The following is a 20,261-nucleotide window of genomic DNA, read 5'->3' as shown; positions in this document are numbered from 1 at the left end:
GCAACCTAGGTTGGTCTCGAACTCATAGCGTAGTAAAAAAAATGACCTTGAATTTGTGATTCTCCTGCCTCCCCCTGCCAAAGGCTGGGATTACAGGCCTGTCCCGCACGCCCGGCCCGATGTGACAACCACATGGACAGGTTTTTATTAAAATCCACGGCTCACCACTATCTTTATTATAGAAGCTGGCAAAAAGCCCTGTGTTGGGAGGGGAGTCGCACGTGCTGGTTGCTAGGGCAACACACTGGCGCTGTTGTCAAAGACCTGCAAGAAACGCGCGGGAGGGTCCATCCGACTTCGGGGGAGGAGTTAATCGAGGCCGTAGACCCGGAGGCGTGCCCGTCGGTGCCTCCAGGTGGCGCTGTAGGACCACGGATGTCGTGCGGGGGCGGAGCTTCCTGCTGCACTTTGCTCCTGTGAGGGGCGGGAGCTGGGGCGGGGCTTGGGAGCCCACAGCCCAAACCCTCAAGGGATCCAAGAAGACTGCTCACGCTACTGTAGAAAAAGTTTTCTAGGTGGAAAGCGTACGGATCAGAGAAAGAACGGGAGAAAGTGCAGAGACTGGGACTAGTATAAATAAGAGGGGTCAGGATGCTCAGAAAGTCTATTTATCTCCATCCTTGAGTGTTGTCCCCATGAATCTCCTTTGTCGTCTCTCCGGACCCCCGATCCTTCGCGACCTCAGAGGTGCGCGGATGCTCTGGACACACGCTCAGTGGGCACAGTTGGTGCCTCCTCGCCCCCAGGATCCTGATAGAACCAGCAAGTTTATAGGACTCTAGTGCCCAGGATACATGCCAAGATAAAATTCCGCGGTCCCAGGAATGCCAAGAAAAATAGCCAAACTATTCCTAAGTTTGTCGAAGTAAGCCCAACTCCGCTTCCTTTCAGGAAACTAGTAATGGAAAAAATGATTCAAGGAATCCGTAGCGGAGCCATCCTGTGTGCACCGCAAACACAAAACGGGGGTACCATCTTCACTCCCCTTTCCTGGAAGACAATATTATTCTGTTACTCTTACTAATACCACCACACACTGTCGTATCTAGCCGCTCAACCACACATGGAACCCCAGGCTACCAGAGTTGTACCCCTCCTGTGCTAAATACTTCCCTTTCCCTTGACCCAACCCAACCCTGACGACCCCATTCACAGATATAGCCCACACAATAGCTCTGGAAATCTGAAAAGACAAACCGCGGGAGCCCTTCTCTGAACACACACACACATACATACACACACACACCCGCCTCTGAACACACACACACCCGCCTCTGAACACACACACACATACACACACACGCCTCTGAACACACACACACACACACACAAAGCCAAGAAAGGAGATCTATGGCAAGAAATTAAAGTTTATTAAGGCCTAGGGTTGAAAATGTGACCGAGGTCCGAGGGAAGGAAACTTTTCTGGTTCTCATGGCCCCAGGGGCAGGCCAGGGTACTGAGCAGGGTTAATAGAGCTGGGACCAAACTTTTGCTTCTCGGAATCCCTGGCAGAAGACCTCTGGGAGAGGCCTGAGAAGGCCGAGGGATCTCTCTCCTGTCCCTTGAGGTCTCAAGGCTTTTGCAGGGACTGGAAAAAGGTTCTCTGGAAAGGGAGCCTCGACTCCAAGGCCTTCATTTCAGTAATGACCATTTAATTTGTTCCTTGGCTGACTGAAGAACCTGCCGGGAGGGAAGGATGTTGGGAGAAATAGTTGAGAATGTCAGTCAATGATGCTTTTACTGTAGGTCTATGAAGCCGAGGGCGCCTCTCCAGCTCTGGCCACTAGGTGGCGGCAGCTTGCCACTACTTAGTTTAAAGGAGACCAGGCAAACCCAGAAAACTGCAGCCAAACCTGAACTGGCTGCTACCCAAGCCAGTACAAGTGTGGGTGTGGGTGTGGCAGAGGCCCCTGCCTTCCCCGATCCATGCCAGGCTACAGAAGTGCCATCTGTAGGGGCAGGCAGGGGTTGGGCTCAGCCTCAGTCTTGCTGGTGCTTAGGTACTCAGCACCTTAATGAATATTGGGGTGTGTTCCTAGCACCCCATCCTGTTTGCTGATGGGGCAATGGCTGTCGATGTGTGGGATTCTATTGCCAAGAAAAAAAAAACCCTCAGTCCAACATATGCACTTATCTGTATCAAGACTCGATCCTGGCATGAAGTCTCCTTTCTCCCCCCAAAATGTCCATCCCACACTGCATAAGTCCCTTTCCTGCGGTCTCCCTGCTTCCTGGGGACAGGGACCTCCTCCCATCTCTCCCAGGGAACCCTTTCTCCACATTTCGTTGCATATCCACCACTATAAGTTTTGTTTTTAATTAAGACTTCCCCTAACGCATAGGTGTGGCGCCTGTAATTTCAGCTCCTGGGAGTGTGAGGCAGGAGGATGAAGAGTTCAAGGCCAGCCGGAGCTACACAGCAAGACCATACCAATCTTCATTCTTCGTTCATTTAGAAAAATAGAAAGTTGTTTCCTGAGACTGTAAGACAACATTCTAGGCTCTTCCCATCCACGAACTGATTCATCTAGTTCTTTAAAATGTTTTTTACAATCAATGTGTGTGTGTGTGTGTGTGTGTGTATCCGTGTGTGCGTGTGAATGCTACAATGCACACATGGAACTAACAGGACAACTTGTGAGCCCAGCACGGTGATCCATGCCTTTACTCAGCGGGGAGGCGGAGGCAGGCGGGGAGGCGGAGGCAGGCGGGGATTGACCTTACGTCCTCAGGGCTGGCAGCAGGGCCCTTAGTCACTCATGGCTGATTCACGTAACTGGACCAGGTGGGTTCTATTCTTCTGGGAACCCTAGAGGCGCTGAGTAACTTGCCTTTCAACTTTGGCTGGTAGAGTAAGAGCGTAGGGTGACTCACACGAATGCATTTTCTTTTTGTTATCGTTGTTTGTTTGTTTTTGAAACAGGGTCTTGTTCTTTGATCCAAATCTGAGGCACTGGAATGATAAGCCTGCACCACCGTGCGGGTGCTGGGAAGTGTGGGGATCGCCCAGGGCTCTGTGCGTGGTGAACGAGCGCGCTCATGGCTTCTTTTTTTAATTTTAAAGAATTGTATGTGTGTCACCAGGCGGTGGTGGTGCACAACTTTAATCCCGGCACTTGAGAGGCAGAGGCAGGCGGATCGCTCTGAGTTCGAGGCCAGCCTGGACTACAGAGTGAGTTCCAGGACAGCCAGGGCTACACAGAGAAACCTTGCTTCAAAAAACGAAAAGAAATAAAGATAAAAAGGCCTCTGCAAGAGCAGCAAGTGCTCCCAACCACTGAGCTGTCTCTCTAGCTCTCCCCAAAACTCGCATTCTTGTTTGCTCTGCTCAGCAACACCCCCCTTTAGAATGTTTAATGTTTCTTGCATTTATTTACTTTAGTATGCTTTTGTAGAGGTCAGCAAACACCTTGTAGGGAGTCAGCTCCCTATCACAGCAATCAAACTCAGCTCATCAGGCGAAGGCAAGTGCCTTTACTTGCTACTTATTTATTTATTTTTGTATTTTTCAGACACATGGCAATCACTTGGGGCCTCAAACTTGACTTTGAACTCCTGATTCTATGGACTCCACCTCCCAAATGCTGGGATTATAGGTGTGAACCACCATCTCCAGCTTGGCTTCTTCCTTCCTTCCTTCCTTCCTTCCTTCCTTCCTTCCTTCCTTCCTTTCTTATATTTATTTATTTATTTATTTATTTATTTTTTTGATTTTCGAGACAGGGTTTCTCTGTGGTTTTGGAGTCTGTCCTGGAACTAGCTCTTGTAGACCAGGCTGGTCTCGAACTCACAGAGATCCGCCTGCCTCTGCCTCCCAAGTGCTGGGATTAAAGGCCTGCGCCACCACTGCCCGGCATTTATTTATTTATTATGTATACAATATTCTGTCTGTGTGTATGCCTACAGGCCAGAAGAGGGCACCAGACCCCATTACAGATGGTTGTGAGCCACCATGTGGTTGCTGGGAATTGAACTCAGGACCTCTAGGAAGAGAGGCAATGCTCTTAACCTCTGAGCCATCTCTCCAGCCCCTGGCTTATTTCTTTATTTTAGGTAATGTCTCATGCTACAGCCCTGGCTATAGCCTGGAACTCACTGTGTAGCTCAGGCTGGCCTTGAATTTGAGATGCTGAGGCCTTCCTTTCAGAGTGCAGAGATTACAGGAGTGGACCACTCTCTTCCAACCTCCTTCCTCCCTGAAAACCACCAGGCAGCCACATTCTTTCCCAGCAGAACATGAGGAAGCATGGGGGACCAGAGGGCAGACGGGGTGAGGAGAATAGTGTAGGACAGTAGGCATCGCACCTGGTGCTCCCCACCGGTGCCACAAACTCATCTCACAGGGCTACCTCATTAGGACTAGTTCATGCCAGGGAATGAACTTCCTTGGACATAGTAAGTCTGATCAGACAGACCTGCAGATGGCCAGAACTAAGGTCAAACCATTCGGCTTGACTAGCAGGAAGTCTGTGAGCCTAGAGATCCAATCTGTAGATAATAACCAGGACACACCACACACACACACACACACACACACACACACACACACACGAGTCAGTCACCAGCTCATCCCTTCTGTCCCACACCTCTGGTTTCTTAACTCTGTCTCCCCTGGAACCCTGGGCTCTCTGTGTCCTCTGGCCAAGGCCGATGCATGAGGCTTACCTGGGCTACACTCTGTTCTGTTAGGCCAGCGTCATCAGTCTGTGGGGAAGGAGAGTCACGGTCAGGAAAGAGAGGACTTGTTGAGTCAGAGAGGTGACAGCTTGCTGTGCGAGGGGTGCAGCAGTTACATGACGCGGAAGGGCACCTCTGTCTCTCTCTGCTCAGCAGACAGAGGTCCTACAGCCTGTTATCTAGATGCCAGGACCTCTGGTACCCCATCCTCCATTGCTGGGGATTAAACTCGGGGCCTCACACATGCTAGCCAAGTGTTCTTTCTAGCACTGAGCTGCATCCTTAACCAAACTGCGGGGAGGCTGGTAAAGGGAGCTAAAGTGGAGAAAGGTGTCATCAGGTTGCAGGCATGGAAAAACCAAACCAGAGCGGAAGGGTGGATCCCCAGTTCCCAGGGCTGCCTCCTGGAGTCATTTGGAGGATACAGTTATTGCTCCTTCATCCAAACTGGAGGGTGGGGAGGAGATGTTATTTATTTATCTGTTTTTATGAGGAACGAACAGGAAGATTTTTCTCTTAGCAACAGGCACCCCACAAGTGCCACCAATAACTGCCCCTAAGTGTGAAGTCTGAGTGGCTGGGCCCCCACCAGCTTTAACCCTGACAACCTGGTACCCAGGAAGGACAAGCGGAGAGGGGACAGGAAAGGCAGCCTGGAAAAGATAGGGGTGGGGAACAGGAAGACTTACCCTAAAATTCACTTTCTGGATCACTTGCTGGGGGTCACTCTCCAGGATCACACTACAGGATAAAAGAAAATGGGGGGGGGGGGTCGGTGATGTGATCCTCCTCCGACAAGCCGCTTTCCGGTTTTTAACATATCCTATAGTGTCTCTCCTCTGGGGAACCTTCCCATAGGTGGTCCTGGAGTCACATGTATCCCTCCCCTGGGGGAGTCTCAGCTCTGCTCCCTCTGGTCCACCTCCATGATCATCTCTGGGCAAATAGTCAGCTGAGGGGCCTGTGAGACGGCACAACAGTTAAAGGTGCCTGCCACCAAACCTGACAACCTGAGCGTGATCCCCAGAACCCACGTGGTGGAAGGAAAGAACGCCTGGAGCAGCTGTCTTCTGACCTCCACACTGTGGCACACACAGCGATCCAAGATCAAATAAATAGACAAAAATGTAAAAAACCAAAACAAACAATAAAACAACTGAAAAAAGGACAGCCCGGTCGAGCTGAGTAGACGCTGTGACGGGGGCTAGATCTTCTCACGTTTACAACCCAGCCATCAGCACACCACCAAGCAATAGCAGGCAGTTAATACAAACCGAAGGGGGAGGAAGGCGGTCTCAGGGCCCCACCTCCAGAGGTCCCTGCCCTCAAGTTGGGTGGTACAGTACCATGGAAAGAACATAGCCTCTGAAAGATCTCATGCGCATGGTTTTAGATCTTCACCTTTCTAATGCCCTTGGATAAGTTACTAGAATCTCTGAGCCTCTGTTTCCTCCTCTATAAAAAGGGCAGGTGTTTCAAAGATGCTATAATTGCTGCACCTCCAGCATTGAGGCAAGAGGGCAAGGGGGTGGGAAGACGCTCGAGAAGTTTCTGCTACCATCTACCGCAGAATCAGACCTCTCTTCTTCCCTGATTATTGTTCCCTCTTCACGGAATTCTACTAACCAACTTTTCTTTCTTTCTTTCTTTTTTTTTTTTTTTTTTTTTTTGGTTTTTCGAGACAGGGTTTCTCTGTGATTTTGGAGCCTGTCCTGGAACTAGCTCTTGTAGACCAGGCTGGACTTGAACTCACAGAGATTCTCCTGCCTCTGCCTCCCGAGTGCTGGGATTAAAGGCGTGCGCCACCAATGCCCGGCTAACCAACTTTTCTTATCAGTAAGTCTTATTACTTATTAGTAAGTCTGCCAGCTTACTAATGAGAGGCAATATTTACTGAGGAAAAAGACAAAAAGAATCCTCAAATGAGCAATGAGAGCGATGGGCTTTATCCGCATCATTTGTATGACTCTCGCCATCATCCTTTTAACCCCATTTTAGTGATGGGAAAAGTAGACTCAAGGAGAGTCAGTGTCACGAGTATCCAGCTGGCACTGGCGGGGGGACTCTGGCTGAGGTCCTTTCGAAAAGGGACAGATGTCTATATTCTTCCTCAGCCCTGGAGATCAACCTGAACTTCCCCAAACTGGACCTACACAGCTGCCTGCTGCAGGTGGCTAGCAGACTACCCCCCCTCCCCCCGCTTTGGCTTGACTTTGGCTAATCATGATAAGGGAAGAAGGTTTGGGGGCCTGGTAGGAATATGTGGGAGAAGGGAGGACGAGTTGGCCAGAGAGCTGACCAGAGTGCTCCCAGCACTGAGTCAACAAAGGTCAACATCTCTCTGTCTCCTCCTTACCCGCCATCTACGATTTCATCCAGCACCAAGAAGGCTCCATCCATGTTCTCCAGCAGCCAGCGTTTCTCCACGTTCTTCCTGTGGACAGACACAAGCGCCTGAGCCTCTGGGTGGTTGAGAGGAACGACGACTCCTCTAAATGAGGCGGCTCCTATCTTTCTAAAAGCCCTCCCCAACAAGGCCCCGGCAGGAGGATACCAGGCAGTGGTGGCTGAGCCAGTGCCAGGAACTCCTGAGCACAGGCTAGGGCCATCATAGGTTGGTTGGTTCAGTGGGTCTCCACCTTCCTAATGCTGCGACCCTTCCGTACAGTTCCTCATGTTGTGGGGACTCCCAACCATAAAATCGTTTTGTTCCTTGATAACTGTAATTTGCTACTGTTAGGAATCATAATGTAAACATCTGACACTGGACTCCTGTGAGAGGGGTCGTGACCCACACTCTAGGCTGTGTTCCTGGCCTAAGGACCAGTACTGATGGGAATGCAGGGAAACCAACTCTGAGCTTAAAGTTAGAAACCTTGTTTATAGCGGGCCACGGTGGTACTCACCTGTAACCCCAGCACGCAGGAGACTGAGGAAGGAGGACTGAGTGGGAGGCCAGTGTGGGCTATGTAACCAGACTTTCCTCTTTCTCTTTCTTCCTCTCTCCCTCTCTCCCTGCTCTCCCTGCTCTCCCTGTGTTTAGAACTTGTACTGATTTGAGTTCTGTGACCTCAGGTAACTCAGTGTCTTGAGATCTGATATCTGATCATCCCCTGCGCGTGGCTCTGCCTGGGACACCACGGACATCAGGGGCCTTGGAGGAAGCCACTCCAGTTCTAAGACCAGCGGAGAGTCCCGGAAAACAGCAGAGCGGAAGAGCCTTGCCTCTAGGACAAAGAGAAAGGCCTGGGGGCTGCGGCCCTGGGGTGCTGAAAATCTCACTTACCTTAGGATGTGGCTCAGAGAGTCAAACAGGCAGGCGAGAACAGACATGAGCATCAGCTGAGGAGGAGGAGGGTGTGGGAGGAGGAAGAGAAGAGAGCTGAAGCTGAGAGGCCCAAAGCAGGCCTCTGAGCTCCCGGTGTGGGCCCCATGGAAGGGTGGGAGCACTCCCTTGTCAGACAGGGCTTGGCTGGAGGCTAACCGTACTTTGACTTGAGAGGAGGAATTTCCCTTAGGTTTGAGCTGGGGGACACTGGAGTGCTCCCTTGGAAGGCGTACTGGGTGTCTCCTTCTCTAAATATGTTTAGAAAGAACTAACGGCTTGCTACAGAAGGTGCGATAATCCATTTCCGGTCCCCAAGGAACCTAAGGAGACCCATTCTGGCTGCCCGTCTACCCCCAGATCCTAAAGGAAGAGCATCCAGAGCCCACCTGCACCCCAGGACAGACCCTCCTTTGTCACCCGACCTCCTAGATTCACCTCGTTCTCAGAGGAAGAGCCCACCACATACAGGAGGAGGTCAATGCTGCTCTTGTAGACGATGGTCATGCCCCCGAAGAATGCGATCTCACCTAGAAGCAGGAAAGCTTTCAAATCGGCACACCCCGACCCCAGCCTGGGGCTAGCCTGGTCTTCATTCCCCTTGCCTCTCCTTTTGCTTCCCACTTCCTTTCCCAAGGAACTCTAGACAGACCACCACTACCAGGAGGCCGCTCTGGGTGTCCTTGGTCCCATCCCTCCTGTTGAGTGGTCAACACACCCAGCCTGCAGTGGACCTCCCACCCACCCTCCATCCCATGCAAGGCCCTGGGACCTGGTCCAAGTGTGTGTGTGTGTGTGTGTGTGTGTGTGTGTGTGTGTGTGTAGCGGGGGTCACAGCACAGTTGGTCTCCTCAACCAAGAGGGGGGTGGGGGTGAGAGTGATGGGGAGTGAAGGCCCCCGGATGAAAGGAGGGAGTGGCGAACAGCTGGAGAGGAGAGGACAAAGAGCCTTAGAGGAGAAGGGGCTGTGGGTGTGGAAGGCAGGCAAGGACAGATGTGTTCGGATGGAGAAGATGACAGACACTGGTGGTCAGTTATCTGAGAGTTCCAGAGGAGGAACGGCAGGCGTTACTTTCAGCGCGGCTGGTCTTGTTGAAGACGTTTTTCTCGAAAACCATCTGCTCCTTCATGGAGGGAAATGTGTCGTCATAATACTGTGAGAGAGAAGGAGAATGGCCACAGCCTTGTACAGAGCCAGCTCCAGCCTTGGAAGGGGCTTAGCAGGGGTGTTGGGGCTGGCTAAGCTGCACCTCCTTGTCACCTCCCTCCAGACCTTTTCTGTTTCCAGGTCCCCATAAACAAATTCCCAGCAAAAAACAAACAAACAAACAAACAAAAAACAAAGTAGAGAAATATTGGGGCTGCCTTTGAAGTCTTCATTTGGTTTTCTCCCTCTCTCCCTTCCCTTCTTCCCCTCTCTTCCCTCTCTCTCCTTCCCCTTTCTCTCCTTCCTCTCTCTCTTTCCCCTCTCTCTCCTCCCTCTCTTTCTCCTTTCTCTCTCTCCTTCCTTCTTCCCTTTCTCCCTTTCTCCCTCTCACCCTCCCTTCCTTCTTCCTTTGCTTTCTTCCCTCCAGCAGCGCTGGGGTTGCAAACCAGGACTTCACCCGTGCTAGCAACGTGTCCACCACTGAGCTGTATCCCAGCTTGTTTTCTCTTTCCCAAGTCTTCCTTCCTTCCTTCCTTCCTTTCTTCCTTCCTTCCTTCCTTTTCTTTTTTCCTTCCCTCCCTCCTTCCTTCCTTTCTTCCTTTCTTCCTTCCTTCCTTCCTTCCTTCCCTCCCTCCTTCCTTCCTTCTTTTCTTCCTTCCTTCCTTCATTTTCTTGAGGTCTGGCAATGGAACCCAGGACCCTATGCATACTAGGTAAGTAAATGCATTTCCACTACCTACATTCTCAGGGCCTGCCTCAGTTATTTTCAAAGCAGAGTCTCATTTTGCCAGCTAGCTGACCTGCTATATGTAGACCAGGCTAGCCTCATTTGCTTTATTTAATTTTAATTTTTTTTTTTTTTTTTGGTTTCTCTGTGTAGCCCTGGCTCTCCTGGAACTGAGTCTGTAGGTCAGGTTGGCCTTGAACTCACAGAGATCCATCTGCCTCTGCCTCTGAGTGCTGGGATGAAAGGCGTGCGCCACCACCACCAGCTTATCCTCAATTTCTTAACATATAACAAGGATAGGACCTTCTAGCAGGAGGCCCCAGAGGCTTTAGCGATGCCACTCTATCTCTGCCCATCTGCTAAAGCAAGGTGTGCTCAGCTCAATTTTTTGAATGTGAATTTTCAGTAGGTAATCCTTCAGCTAAGTTAGCAGATTCTCTGCTGGGTCCAACCATGGTGAATATTATGAAGACTAAGTTTCAAAGTTTCAGCTCCAACAAATGAAAAAGCTTTACTATATTTCATATATAATTTAGATGTTCTATCTGGGTGTAGTAGCATATGCCTGGAATCCCAGCACCAAAGAAGAAGTAGGAAGATCAGGAGTTCTGGGCCAGCCTTGACTACATGAGACCCTGTCTCAAAAAAAAAAAAAAAAAAAAGGTTTGGCTAACACAAATAGTCTTAGCATTTAGGAGGCTGAGGCTGGATCACTGTGACTTCCAGGCTAGGCTGGGCCACACAGTAAATTCCAAGCCATCCTTGGTTATAGTGTGAGTCCCTGTTTCAAAAAACAAAATAAGCAAACAAAAATATCTAGGGGTCTAGTTAAGGTGGTGTCCTTTAACCCCAGTGAATATTCGAGTTTGAGTCTAGCCTGGTCTACAGAGTGAATTCCAGGAAAGCCAGGGCTACACAGAGAAACCCTGTCTTGAAAACAACAAAACACTGGGCGGTGGTGGCGCACGCCTTTAATCCCAGCACTCGGGAGGCAGAGGCAGGCGTATCTCTGTGAGTTCGAGACCAGCCTGGTCTACAAGAGCTAGTTCCAGGACAGGCTCCAAAACCACAGAGAAACCCTGTCTCGAAAAAAACAAAAAAAGCCAGGCGATGGTGGCGCACGCCTTTAATCCCAGCACTCGGGAGGCAGAGGCAGGCGGATCTCTGTGAGTTCGAGACCAGCCTGGTCTATAAGAGTTAGTTCCAGGACAGGCTCCAAAACCACAGAGAAACCCTGTCTCGAAAAACCAAAAAAAAAAAAAAAAAAAAAAAAAACCAAAGAAAGAAAGAAAAGGAAAGGAAAACAGACAAACAAAAAAGTTAGGGCAAGATGTTATATGCTTGCCTGTGATCTCAGCACTCAAGAGGCAGAGGCAGAAGAAGCAAGACAAATTTAAGGACAACCTGGTCCACAACAAAACAAAACAAAATAAAAGGATTGTATTTCTGCACAGTTAATTGTATCAGTGGCAGGAATATTATCTCTCTCTGATTTATTTATTGGAATTGGGTTTGTTTTTGAGACAGGTCTCATTATGTATCCCTGGCTATCCTGGAACTGACTTTGTAGACCAGGCTGGCCTCAAATTCATGGAGATCAGCCTGCCTCTGCCTCCCGAGTGCTGGGATTAAAGGTGTGCGCCACTGTCTGGCCTTCAGTGGCAGGAGTTTTAGGGCATTTTTCTTTTTTTTTTTTTTTTTTTGGTTTTTCGAGACAGGATTTCTCTGTGGTTTTGGAGCCTGTCCTGGAACTAGCTCTTGTAGACCAGGCTGGTCTCGAACTCACAGAGATCCGCCTACCTCTGCCTCCTGAGTGTTGGGATTAAAGGCGTGTGCCACCACCGCCCGGCAGCATTTTTCTTTCTAAAGTTTTTTTTTTTCTCTTTTTTAAAACATTTAGTTGAGTGTGTGTGTATGTGTATGTGTGTGTGCGCATGCGCATATTTGTGAGGGGCCAAGTATGGAGAAGTCAAAGACAACCTGATGGAACTTGCTCCCTCCATAATGAATTCAGGATCCAATTCAAGCTGTAGGCTTGATGACAAGTGCCCTTATTCCCTGAGCCTTCTGGCCCACCCTGAGACTTTGCTTCAAATTTAGTTTAGCTCACCTCACGCAGGCCATGTAGGATGGACGCCAGCTAACAGAAGGAGAGTCCCATGAAAGCCTCAACTTCAAGCCCCGAGTCTGCTTATCAGTTATGACACTAACCCTGTGACCTCGGGCAGCCTGTTTAGTTTCTCTGCGCTTCATTTCCCGCATCTGTGAAGCTGGGAGTGGGACGACAGGGCCTCACAAATACCACCTAAGTCTAAATACTCATGCTAAACCCTTCGTGTTTACCAAGTTGAAATACAAAAAAGCACACAGGTCGCTTGTCTCCAGTTTAGGGACGGGGACTCCTAGGTCCCAGCTCAGCTCTCCACTGATCCCTTTGATGGAGCTTCTCACGCTAGCCCAGGGGTGCAGCCGGCCAGTGCAAGGACAATGAAAAGGCATGAAACCACGTCAGGAAACACAGTAGAGGCAGAGGGGATGCCCCTCTTCCCCGCCAGCTGTCAGACTGATAAAGCATAGCGTGGACACGGTGACTTCTAGAGAATCTAGGCTGGGCTGCTCGGCCATCCAGAAAGCAGTTTCTCCTAAAGGAGTTAAATGGGCTGGGTGGGGACCGCTTGTCTTGGACATGTGGCACTGTCTTCGGGGTTTCTGTGGTGAGGGGTTACCTTGGCCAGCAGCCTTTGCCCATCGTTATCTAGGATGAAGACAGCCTTGATGGTGTAGAGAGAAGGTTCCTGAAACTGACACAGGAAAGGAACCTCTGACTCAAAGTGGACCCGTATCGTGGGCTCTCTGGAGTCAGCGATCCCCCAATCCACAGCTGGTTCCAGCCCAACCCTGTGCCACATGGACCATTTCCGGTGCCCACTCTACTCCCAGGCAGATGTTCCACTGCAGGTCCGAGGAGCGGGTGCAGAAAGTCCTACCGGGCCCAAGTTCTGTCATGCACTGACTGCTCCAGAGCCCGAGTCGGAGTGTATCACAGAACCTGGGCCCGGGGAACAGCGGCGCCGAGCGAGCCTCCTTGTGTGCAGCTGACCCCAAGCTCCAGAAGCGCGGCCATCACCCTGGAGCAAGGGAGCCCAACCAGACCACCTCGCCACTCCCACTCCTCCCTCGTCCCGCCAGAATCTCACCCCCAACCCCGTCACCCCAGTCAGTCCCTATCACTGCCGTGAGTTCCCCCAGAACTTCAGCCCCGCGACACTCCACTCAGGCCAGGCCTCCTCACCCCCTGTGCGCTCCAGGACGAACTTTTTTTCCCCTCCTCGGGCCCGGGCTCCCTCTCCGGGGCTGGGCAGTGGTGGCACAAAGTTCCCAGCTTGGGAGCTGCCCCCGATCCCAACCCTGCCGCCCGGGGACCCAGCACCCCAAGCTCCATACCCGCAGTTCTGTGACTCGGGTGGGTGGCGCTGCGCCCCCGGCTTGGGCGGCCGAGGCCCCCTCCCCCGGGTGCGGACGTGGCCAGGCCTCCGGCCGCTGCATTCCGTTCGCTGCTCGCAATGACAGCGCCGCCCCGCCCCGCGCCCGTCCCCCCGCGGCGCCGCCCCTCCGCCCAGTCCTGCGTGGCTGGCCTCTGTGTGTGTCCCCTCTCTCTGAGCGAGTTTTCTGCCTGACCCCCACTCTGCAGATCCTCCTCTCTCCCCTTGGCTTCTTTCTCATTCTTCTCCCTGGAGCCCTTTCTGCGCCTCCAAGTCTCTCAGGTAACCCAGAACCAACTACTATTACCTCTTCTGGCCTCTTTTGGCCTTGGGGCGGTGGGGCCTGTGGCTTTGGTTCATAGAGGTCTCCACGTGGCTGCCCTGGGCCAACCCGAATCACAGGTGAGACGTTTTTCAGGACGCCCAGATGTCATTGGGACAAATATTTCAAGTCACCTTTTTGGATCTCAGGACAAAGCTTATCAGAAAGACCAGGTGGCGACCCCCTCCTTGGAGAAGAGTTCTCTTCCTCACATACTAATTGGGGAAAAGAGCCATGGGCTGAGGGACACCTCCCCCAGACATTTTTCAAGACCCAGAGGTGGATAGGGCAGGAAGTATATGCCCATAATCCAACCTGAGCTTGCGGACAACCTGGCCAGAGTCCACTAGCACACAGCGAAGGAGTGAGCGGAGCTTGGCCAAGCACTCAGAAGGCTGATCTGATCGATGTGCCTTTTACAACGAACACGCCCACTGTATGTCAAAAGCCATGCCTGGGAAGTAGGTGTTTTCAGACATAGCAGTTGAGAAGAATCAGGCTTTGTGTGACCTTTTCATGCCGATTGGGAAAATAAATTGAGTGGGAGAGTCCCCAGGCTTTGGGTGGGAGAAATTTTCCCCATTTGGCTCTTCGGGGCCTCAGTGTGGAGCGTCACAATCGCTGGTCTCAGATGGTTCCTATGGGGGCTTCCTCCCACTGAAGACAGCAGCCTTTCTCTTTCCAACTTTCAAAACCTTTTTTGTTTTTAAAAGTCTATCTATCTATCATCTATCTATCTATCTATCTATCTATCTATCTATCTATCTATCATCTGTCTATCTATCTATCTATCATCTGTCTGTCTATCTATCTATCTATCTATCTATCATCTGTCTATCTATCTATCTATCTATCTATCTATCTATCTATCATCTGTCTATCTATCTATCTATCATCTATCTATCTATCTATCTATCTATCTATCATCTGTCTATCTATCTATATATCTATCTATCATCTGTCTATCTATCTATCTATCTATCTATCATCTGTCTATCTATCTATCTATCTATCTATCTATCTATCTATCTATCTATCTATCATCATCCAGTTTAGACACTTATGTGGGGTCAGAGGACAACTCACAGAAGTTAGTTCTCTCCTTCTACTTTCTAGATCCTGGGGTTTGGATTTTGGTTGTTAGTCTTGGTGGCCCCTGTGCCTTTACCCATGGAGCCATCTTACTGGCCTGAAAGTTTCTTCTTAAATATCCTCATCAAGGGGGTTGGAGAAATGGTTCAAGAATTAAGAGTATTTGCTGTTCTTACAGAAAACCCAAGTTCAGTTCCCACTCCCACATCATGTGACTCACAACCGCCTATAACTCAGGTTCCAGGGGATCTGGCACCCTCTACCCTCTTCTGGCTTCCACAGGTACTGCATACAAGTGGTGCACATACAGACAAGCAGGCACATAAATAAATAAATAAATAAATAAATAAATAAATAAATAAATACCTTTTCCCAGGTATAGTGGTACATGCCTTTAATCCCAGCATTTGAAAGACAGAAGCAGGTGTATCTCTGAGTTTGAAGCCAGCCTGATCTATTTAGCAAATTCTAGACCAGCTAGGGCTACGTAGGGAGAACCTGTCTCAATAATAATAATGATGAAATTAACAACTTGATATTTGTAATCTAATAGTAATAATAGTTATTCTTATTATCTGGATGTGGTGGCACATTTAATCCCAGTCCTTGGGGGTCAAAGGCAGGTGGATCTCTGCGTTTGAGGCCAGCCTGGCCTACAGAGTGAGTTCCAGGACAACCAGGACTACACAGAGAAACTCTGCCTCAAAAATCCTAAAATAGCCGGGCGGTGGTGGCACATGCCTTTAATCCCAGCACTCGGGAGGCAGAGGCAGGCGGATCTTTGTGAGTTCGAGACCAGCCTGGTCTACAAGAGCTAGCTCCAGGACAGGCTCCAAAACCACAGAGAAACCCTGTCTCAAAAAACCAAAAAAAAAAAAAAAATCCTAAAATAATAATAATAACAATAGCAATAACAGTAACAAATTCCTCATCAGAAGGTTCCTCTGTAGTCTCTCTGTCTTATTTCATAGGTCTCTCCTGCGGCAGTCTGGCTCAGCACTCTCTTGCTCTCATTGTGCTTTTCTCAATCTCTAAATATCATTTTTAGCAAGGCCTGTACTCTTAGCACTCTGGAGGTTGATACAGATAGATTGTGAGGCTGAAGCCAGCCTGGGCTACATAGCAAGATCCTGTTTCAAACAAGAGCAAAATGAACAAAACAGGAGATGAGTGAGTAGATAAGATTTGTAGTAATTGGTTTGCAAATGTGTGTGGTGTTCCCCCACCCCCAGCTAGACATCTTTAGTCCCAGAACTCAGGAACCAGAGGCAGGTGGATTTCTGTGAGTACAGTGCCAGCCTGGTCTACAAAGCAAGTTCCAGGACAGCCAGGGCTGTTATATAGAGAAACCCTGTCTCGAAATAACAAAACAAAACAAAAGAACAACAACGAAAGAACAGTACCAAAAGCTCTTCGGATCATTTCCTTGCCTCTGTTTGGTACACAGTACCTGTAAAGGTCTGCTCCGTCCTTTAAGAGACAAGCCACGCCAACCCCATCTACAAGCCAAGACAAGCTAATCTCCAACTTCCAGCCTGAGCCTCTTCCCTATCCGTGTCTGTTTCTCCGAGAGGCGGCTTCTGTCTCTCCCTTCTCCCCACTTCTCCCCTTTCTTCCTCTCAATTTCTCTCTCTCTCTCTGATCTTCTCCCCTTTTCCCCTCCATAACCCACTAAATAAATATCCAACCTCACTCTGCATGGCGTGCCTATCCATGTGTTTTTCTCTAGCCCACCTCGTGGCTCCGTGTGTACCCATCTGTCTTGTCTGTCTCTCCTTATGGGACTGGCTGCTCTCGGGAACCACTGCCTGCAGCCACTTCAGGGACCTGCTGCATGGTCTCAGGACCACTGCCTGCTGCAGCCACTCGGGGACCTGCAGCATTTTTACTTAAACCATTACAGTACCCACATTGGGAAGGTCAGTCTTCTAAAGAAGGGACAGAAGAATTGGAGAGATAGGAGCCTGAGAGAGCTAGGCTGGCTTCATGGGGGCAATGGGGTAGGAGCCAGGCAGAGTGGGAGTGAGAACTGGGGATTAGGGAAGTCTAGGAACGACCTCCACAGCCCAGAATCTATTACACTCGCCAGCTCCCCCTCTGTGGAGCCAGTCCGTGATCACTAGGATCTCTTTACATCTTAAGTTCAGTAAGTTCAGAACCTTCAAGTTCAACCTTCTAAGAATTAGATGTCAGGTTTGGAGAGATGGCTCAGTGGTTAAGAGCACTGGGTTTTCTTCCAGAGAACCAGGTTTCAGTGCCTAGCCCCCACATAGCAGCTCCAGTCCCAGGGGATCCAATGCTCTTGCCTGTCTTTTGTGGGTCCTACAGGAATGGTGCTCAGCTGGATGCAGTCAAAACAGCCCATAGATTAAAATTTTAAATGAGCTGTCCAGGGCTGGGCATTTAGCTCAGTGGTGGAGTGCTTAACTAGCAAGATAAAGGCCCTGAGTTCCATCCTCAGCTCAAAAAAAAAAAAAAAAAAAAAAAAAAAGGGATGTTCATTGATGACAGCCCCTTCCAAACCCTCAACAGAGCCCCTGGGATTCTCCCAGATCATGGCCACTATGAGTGGTGGCACAGAGAAGCTACCAAACTAGACTGCTTTGTGGGCAGAAAGAAAGAGTTATTGGGGATCAAACTGCCAAGATTATTTCCTGGGAGCCAGGAGAGGGGGAGAGAGAAAAGCAAAATGGCAGAAAAGCGAGGAGACTTTATTTGACAGTCGGCAGATTGGGCATCTGAGCTGCTACAAGCTGTCTGACTGACCAGGAACCAGGTACCCTTGCCAGAGGTGTTTGACCTCTGGGGGAAGGTTAAGGGAAGTTCCGAGTGAACAGAAACCTCATTTAAGCCTTCTACTCTTCTAGTGAACAGAAACCTTCAGGCTCGTTCACCCAATAACCGTCCCTCCGCTCACTAGGTTAGAGTCCTTCTGGTTAGGACAGTGTTACCAGCACTGCCATTTTGGGGGAGGGGGACTTTGGACCTGACAGTTACACCTTTAGTGGGCTTCCAAGGAAGCAGGCAGGCTTTCAGGTGGAGACACCGGGCAGTGCCATCCACCCCGAGGGCATTCTGCAGTTCATAATCAGCTCTGGGAAGGCACCAAGGTGCAGCAACAGACAGCTAGCTTGGTAGTCTGCCCAGAGTGAAGAAGCCATGGCTGGGCTTAAAGTCAGTCAGTAAAACCAGTAAAGGGTTTGTCTCAGAAGCCTCGGGATCTGAGTTCAGTCCCCAGGGCCCATCTAAAAATGCCGAGCTCGGGCCACGCTTGGGCGACAGACACCTGAGGGTCTCTAGGGTTTGATGGCCAACCGCTGTAGTCTACTTGGGAGCTCCAGGCTAGCATGAGACCCCAGGATCATAGTAGATGGGCAGCATTCTTGAAGATGACAACCGAGCTTGTCCTGTGGCCCCACACATGTGCGCCTGCACAAACGTGAACAAGCACACACTTGCCTCACAAAATGCAAGGCGGGGAGCTAGGTGTAGGGGTGCAGGCCTGTGGTCTTAGCTTCTCACGCGGATAGAGGCAGGAGGATTGCACCTTTGAGTACAACCTGGGACACATAGTGAGATTCTGTCTCAAATGACAAGACAAGGGCCAGGTTTGGTGGCACACACCTTTGATCCTAGCGTTTGGGAGGTAGAGATAGGAAGATCTCTGTGAGTTTAAGGCCTGGCTTACATAGGGAGTTCCAGGACAACCAGAACTACATAGAGAGATTCTGGCTCAACAAACAAACCACAAAACAACAATAATGAAATAATAATAAAATAAAAACAAGAGCTGAAGAGACAGTTCACTAGCTCACTGGTTAAGAGTGCCTGCCTCAGGCCGGGCAGTGGTGGCGCACGCCTTTAATCCCAGCACTTGGGAGGCAGAGGCAGGTGAATCTCTGTGAGTTCGAGACCAGCCTGGTCTACAAGAGCTAGTTCCAGGACAGGCTCCAAAACCACAGAGAAACCCTGTCTCGAAAAACTTAAAAAAAAAAAAAAAAAAGAGTGCCTGCCTCAAAGGGTGGTGGTGGTGGTGCATACCTTTAGTCCCAGCACTCAGGAGGCAGGGGCAGGCAGATCTCTGTGAGTTTGAGGCCAGCCTGGTCTGCAGAATGAGTAGACCAATGATACACAGAGAAACCCTGTCTCGTAAAACCAAAAACCAAACCAAACCAAAAAAAAACAAAAAACAAACAAAAAAAAAACACGTTGTCTTTGGGGTTTTCCCCTCTACTTCCTCCAGGATTGTACGATTGTGTGATTTTTGGGGGTCTGTACCCCTCTAATTCAGAGTCCAGGCCTCAGCTGCACACGTCTGCTCTCTTTCTTTTGGAGCCCCAGGAGCCAGGCATTTCCAGCGGAGTTCTCCTGTGGGCCTTGGTATTTCTTGGAGAGGAGATGGTTTTATTTCCTCTGACTCAGCCTCCTGCTGCTGCCATGCCTGTGTCCTGGGCTCTCAGCATCTGTTCCTGTGACGGAGGAAAGGGCTCTTTCAGCACCAGCCTCAGTCCTTCCTGCTAAGATGTCAGGAGGGGGAGGTGTGTGTGTTCCAGAATGTGAGCCATGCCTGTGTGCGCTGGACAGAAAAGGAGAGCATCCCTGGTCTGTCTGCAGGAGGGGCTTCAGCAGGCCATTGGGGGGGAGCTCTCATTTCTCCAGAGCCTTTGGTTTCTCTGAGACAAAGCTGCAGAGTAGGCGGAGAGGTGGAGAGAGAGAGAGAGAGAGCTGGCCAAGAAAGGAAGCTTGGCATGGTGGTGCGTGTCTATATTCCCAGTGCCTGGGAGGCAGAAGCAGGAAGAGAGGAGTTAAAGTCACCTTGATTACTTAGCAAGCTTGAGACCAGCCTCATCTACGAGACATTGCCTTAAATAAATCAATAAATCAATAAGCCTTATGCTCAGCTTACCCCATGTGTTGAATGGCTTTACATACTCATTCTGACTCTTTTTCTCTTTGTTTTGAGACAGCGTCTTACTATATAACCTTGGCTGGCCTGGAACTCACTATACAGGTCTGTCTAGCCTTGAACTCATAGCAATTCTCCTGCCTCAACCTCCCAAATGCTAGGATGAAAGGTGTGCACCCCCATGCCTCACTGGGATCTGAGTTTTAACATCTGTGACTATGTACACTGTTGTCTTCATTTAGTTAAGGCTAGTCCAATGGGTGAGTGACAAACCCGGGATTTTTAAACCCACTACATCCAAAACGCCCACTCTCCCCACCTCACAATGCACCTGCCTGATTGTGACATGTCACACTGAGACCTACACAAAGAACATTACCCAATTCTGTTTGGGGCGATTCTGGGAGACCCATGGGACGGTTGAACTCATCTTCAAAAAATGTTAGGCAGAGACATGAACGAACAATGAGGTGTATTCATTGTGGAGGTCAAGAAGAGTGTACGTCCTGAGCTGGGATGATAACTCCAGCCTGGGCCTTAGCTCTGCTGTTGTGTTCGTCCTACCTGGATTCTTGCTCCAAGC

At 50.0% G+C, this 20,261-nt stretch overlaps 1 protein-coding gene across 1 annotated transcript; it reads right to left on the bottom strand.

Annotated features, from left to right (window-relative positions):
• Positions 1–1,359: 1,359 nt before the first annotated feature.
• Copz2 (COPI coat complex subunit zeta 2) lies at positions 1,360–13,425 on the bottom strand. Its single transcript, XM_057775772.1, has 9 exons — positions 13,321–13,425; positions 12,603–12,677; positions 9,075–9,156; positions 8,441–8,532; positions 7,964–8,019; positions 7,034–7,111; positions 5,367–5,418; positions 4,666–4,704; positions 1,360–1,680 (listed from the first exon to the last, which is right to left on the bottom strand). The coding sequence occupies exons 1-9, from the start codon at positions 13,420–13,422 to the stop codon at positions 1,633–1,635; spliced, it is 624 nt and encodes a 207-aa protein (XP_057631755.1). The 5' UTR covers positions 13,423–13,425; the 3' UTR covers positions 1,360–1,632.
• Between the last annotated feature and the right edge of the window lie 6,836 nt (positions 13,426–20,261).

This window comes from Chionomys nivalis, chromosome 7 (assembly GCF_950005125.1).
Source record: "Chionomys nivalis chromosome 7, mChiNiv1.1, whole genome shotgun sequence".
NCBI classification, from domain to species: domain Eukaryota; kingdom Metazoa; phylum Chordata; class Mammalia; order Rodentia; family Cricetidae; genus Chionomys; species Chionomys nivalis.
The sequence above is the reverse complement of the archived record's forward strand: the minus strand, read 5'-3'. Positions and strand labels throughout refer to the sequence as shown.

Bases quoted from the DNA above. Each gene is read 5' to 3' on its own strand.
- Copz2 (XM_057775772.1), bottom strand. From the start codon at position 13,422: ATGCAGCGGCCGGAGGCCTGGCCACGTCCGCACCCGGGGGAGGGGGCC. The intron at 8,020-8,440 runs GTGAATCTAGGA...CCTCCTCCTCAG, and splicing joins GCTCTTCCTCTGAGAACGAG to CTGATGCTCATGTCTGTTCT. The intron at 1,681-4,665 runs GTAAGCCTCATG...CCCTCCCGGCAG, and splicing joins CAGAACAGAGTGTAGCCCAG to GTTCTTCAGTCAGCCAAGGA.